Below are 4,426 nucleotides of genomic sequence, written 5' to 3'. Positions count from 1 at the left end.
TAAAAAAAGAAAACATGCACTCTTCAGATACATACTTACAAATGGACACATGTAGCATACAACTAGACAACTTTGCCTTCTAAAACAATAACAAATCTCATGTGATGAAATGATGAAAAAGATGAGAGATAAGGTAATAAAGAAGTTACTTTCCCCTCTATGCCTTCGAAAAAGAAAATGGACAAGAAAATTGTTTGTAGTCCTAATTGTGTACAATAAACAAGGACAAATGCCTAGATCTGGAATCTTTGCTGGACCTTTCCAGCTTTGCAAGCCAGTATGCTTTTACCCTTTCACAACAAACAAAAGACAGACCAATACCAGTGGGAGAAGTAGGGATGGGACTAAGTAGTCAAGGTTCGTACAAACTAACCAATATAAAAATTAAAAAATTACACAATGGATTCATCCTAACTGGACTACACACATTCATCATTCCCCCCTTTTGCCCACAAAGGGTGGAAATTTGACCCCAATTTCCATCAAAATTTTGGAAATTACTTTGACAAATGACCATTGGAGCTTGAGAACAAAAAGTTAGGCAGACCTCAAAACCATTGGTGTCTTACCATTATAATTAAAATGCTCAGACCATTTCCAGGGCCTGATTTCAAGGGATTTAACCTTCCAAAAGATTTCTGCAATGGCTGCAGAGATTTTATCAGATGTTCCATATATTTCATTTGCATTTTTTAGTTTCCATTTTGGTTAAACAGCTGCCGAGGACTCCAAGATCATGGCCTGAAATTGCCAAGAAATAGATGACAGAAGTTAGACAATGTGATACACATTCAAAAATATATGACATTATTGAGTTAAAAGATAGCAAAATTACCAATTATCTTCATTGGCACGACAATTGAGCTAGAACTCGACTAAACTATGAGACCATTACTTGAGCTCCTTACAAGAAGTTCAACGTTTCTAAGATCGCGAAGATGTTGTAAAATCTCATGAAGAAGATCCATCCCTTTATCGCCTTTCTTTAATGAACTAATGCAGTTCTTTAGGAACTCCTTATCTGCCTCAAGAGCTTGTAGCCTTTCATGTAAATGATCCAACTCCTCTTCCACATCAACCTTCTTGTTTTCCACATCGAACGTTGTCATGTACGCATCATGAACACCATTAGAATGGAAGCCATTTTCGTGTTCGTTTAGTACAACATCTCCATTTTCATCACTCATTGCATCAAAAAGTGGAAGAAGTCCTTTTCCCTCTACATTGACAGTTTTCTTCAGTGGATGATGTTTTCCATTCGTTTCACTCGAAAAACCATTGGCATGTTCATTTATTTCTCCATTAAAATGAGAAGTGCCATTCTCTTTATATGATTCTTCCATTGGCTTAACATCCTCAAAATGTTTTGCATCTTCACCATCCATATTTATAAGCTTCTCTTCCAACATCTTTAGCTGCTCAAGAATCGACATCCTCTCTTCTTCGAAATCAGCAAATGATTCTTCCAATTCTAGACTAGCATCAACATGAACTTTGTGATAAGAATACTGATGATCGTAAAAACTGTCATCTTCCTTTGCTTCTTGATTCAAATCAATAGACAACTCGTCGCTCTCCTCAGCATTGCTACAAGAGGGAGATGAAAATCCACTCTTTGCACTTCCATCTTTGCTTCTCTTCAACAGCCTCATCTTTTCTTTTGCTTCATATTCCATTAACCTTTTCCTATATACTTCCAATTCTTTCTCTAGCTCTTGTTTTTCCTTCTCCCTCTTTACCATAAGCTCATTCAATAGTTGCAACGCTTCTTGATCATACTCCGATTGTTCTTCCATCATTCTTTGGTAATGCAAAGCTTCCATTTGCATTGCTGCCTTTTCTTCTTGAAGTTTATTAATCATAGCCATTGTTTGATTAGCAGCCACAGCAGAAGCACTTCTCTCTTCTTCTAACTCTGTATACAATGTATGTAGAGCTTTTCTCTCAGCTTTAAGTGCTGATTTCAAGTGTTCGATCGTGGAAACTGTATCTCCGCCTTCTAACTCACTAACTACACTTCCATCCAAAGACTCCTCAGTCCCTAAATCTTTCTTCTCAAGGAGTAGTAATTTCTTATGCAACTTATAGAAGCTATCGATAGAAGTTGGCATTTCTGGAACTTTATCTTCTTCAATCTCATTAAATTTGGAAGATATTGATGATTGGTTGTTCATCACATGCTCATCAAACTCAACTGATAATAATTTCAACTCTACTAGTTTTTCTTGACCTTCTTTAGGACCTAACATGGTAAAACATGATTAATAAGTATACAATTGCACAACCTTAGAGGACAGGGATTAAAAACAGTTTCTGCTTCAACAACAAATTTAGTAAAATTCCACAAGTGGGGTCTGGGGAAGGTAGTGTGTATGCAAAATTTAACCTACCTTGGGAGGTAGAAAGGCTATTTCCGACCTTAACCTACCTTGGGAGGTAGAGAGGTTATTTCCGAAAGACTCTCGGCTCGAGAGGATATATAGAAATCGGTCAAATATCAACAACAATAGCCAAAAAAATGATAATAACAATGTAAGAACCAAAAAAATAGATGGAAGAAAGCAATAGCACTAGCAACAGCGATAGCAATAACAACAAGCAGTAACCACGACAAGATACTAGAGAACCGAAGCAGAAGATAGTAAGAAAACAGCCATACTACTAGCAATCTAAGAACGACAAGAAAACATTTTCTGCTTCGTGCTAAGAAAATTATCAGTGAAGAAAGGAAAATTAAGCTACTAAGAGGGGAAAATTTGCTTTTGTCGGTAGATTGAAAGGAATCTGAACTATACCTTGTTGATCAACTTGATGAAAATGAGCAGAACTTGTGGAAGATTCTTCATGTTTACCTGAAGTAAGTGCTCCTTGACATAGAATCTCATATACTAAGTTCAAATCAAGAATTTCAGTTCCAACTAACACTTCTGCATCAGTTTCATCAATTGGCATTTGGGAAACCACTTCTGAAACTACAAAAGTAAAGCAAAAACAAATCAAATCCAAAAATTCAGAATAAAGAAAATAAGATAGTCTTCATAAGTATTATACTTGGTAGAATATGTACCTGGTGCAACATCTGAATCTTTTTCTTCCCTTACACTTTCAGCCACAATTTGAAATTGAGTATTGTCAAATTTTTCATAAACCTCTTCTACTGGATTGCATTCTTTGGCATAAAAATCCAAACTATTCTCACCTTCTTCAAGCTCCGTGGATTCAAGAAATGCAATTATTGGTTCCTCCTCACTCTTGAGCTCAGAAACTGCTGTCTCTTCCTCCACTTGAAGAATCTTGTTCTCTACAACAAATTCAAATTCTTTGTTAACTTGTTCTCTAAACTCCAAATTCATTTCAGCATCAATCTTTTTATGATTTTCTCCCTTCTCTTGGTTTTTGCTATGATCTTCATCAGTTATTGAATCAATCAATTCAATAGGAACCAACTTATGACCACTGCATTCAATAAAGAAATCCAAATGCTGAGAAGAAAATTCAAGAGATAAGTCCTCATTCTCACAAGCTTGAACAGCTTGATCTTTCATTCTAACCTCAGAATTAGGCAAAGAAACATCAGACAGAACCTGATCTTCAGTTTTTTCTTCATTTCCACAACATTCTTCAATGGAAAAATCTGATCTTTCTTTATCTATAAGATCATCATCTGCTGCTTCAATAACCAAATTACCTTTTTTAGTATATGCCAAATCATCCCAAGAAGGCTCCCTAATCAAAATATAAGGAGTTGAAAATTTGCTTTCCAAATTCACACCACAACAAGAACACATCACACTCACCTCACCATTTCCCACAGTAACTTCCTTACCATTCTGAATCAACTTAATCTCATCCATCCATGCTAACAAAGCTGAATTCTCTGAAATCTCAAGGCGCGAGGACGAGCAGTCCTCACACATATCTTGAGATTCAGCCAACTTCTGATGATTTGAACAGAATCCCAATTTGGAAATCTCTGTGACATGAGCTTCACATAAAAGATCTTTGCGCAAAGTTTTACTATTTCCATATTGATCAAACAGATGATCAACTCGAGAACATAATGAACAAGGTGGTTTTAGGCCAAAATACTCAGCAAATTTGATGATCAAATAGAAGAAGAGAGAGTTGAGGAGAAGTAGAATTATTAGAGTCCATTCTAAGATTGCGTAGATAAGAATAAGTGTGATCTTGTTGGTATTTTTATGTAACATGGTTGCAAATTTGTTAGCAGCCATTTATGCTGATCAAAGGAAAATACAACAACAAAAAAATTAAACTTGTTACAAAGGGACAGTTGAAGAGCTAATTCAAGAATCAGTGAAAGATAATCTAGAGAGAGAGAGAGAGAGAGAGAGAGAGAGAGAGGGAGGGGAGAGAGAGTTTAATTAGATAGATGAAGGGAGAAAGGGAGGCCAAATGAAAGCTG

At 36.1% G+C, this 4,426-nt stretch overlaps 1 protein-coding gene across 1 annotated transcript; it reads right to left on the bottom strand.

The window, feature by feature from the left end:
• Positions 1–4,426, bottom strand: LOC107784339 (myosin-binding protein 2). The gene is made up of 4 exons (XM_016605466.2): positions 3,068–4,426; positions 2,796–2,972; positions 836–2,242; positions 1–741 (listed from the first exon to the last, which is right to left on the bottom strand). The coding sequence occupies exons 1-3, from the start codon at positions 4,233–4,235 to the stop codon at positions 876–878; spliced, it is 2,712 nt and encodes a 903-aa protein (XP_016460952.1). The 5' UTR covers positions 4,236–4,426; the 3' UTR covers positions 1–741; positions 836–875.

This window comes from Nicotiana tabacum, chromosome 12 (assembly GCF_000715075.1).
Source record: "Nicotiana tabacum cultivar K326 chromosome 12, ASM71507v2, whole genome shotgun sequence".
NCBI classification, from domain to species: Eukaryota; Viridiplantae; Streptophyta; class Magnoliopsida; order Solanales; family Solanaceae; genus Nicotiana; species Nicotiana tabacum.
Note: the sequence above shows the minus strand (reverse complement) of the source record. Positions and strands in the feature narration are given on the sequence as shown.

Excerpts from the sequence above, each read along its gene's own strand:
- LOC107784339 (XM_016605466.2), bottom strand. The coding sequence starts at position 4,235 with ATGGCTGCTAACAAATTTGCAACCATGTTACATAAAAATACCAACAAG. Across the intron at positions 2,973-3,067 it reads AGATTCAGATGTTGCACCAG|TTTCAGAAGTGGTTTCCCAA; the intron begins GTACATATTCTA and ends TTACTTTTGTAG. Across the intron at positions 2,243-2,795 it reads TCATCAAGTTGATCAACAAG|GTCCTAAAGAAGGTCAAGAA; the intron begins GTATAGTTCAGA and ends TTACCATGTTAG.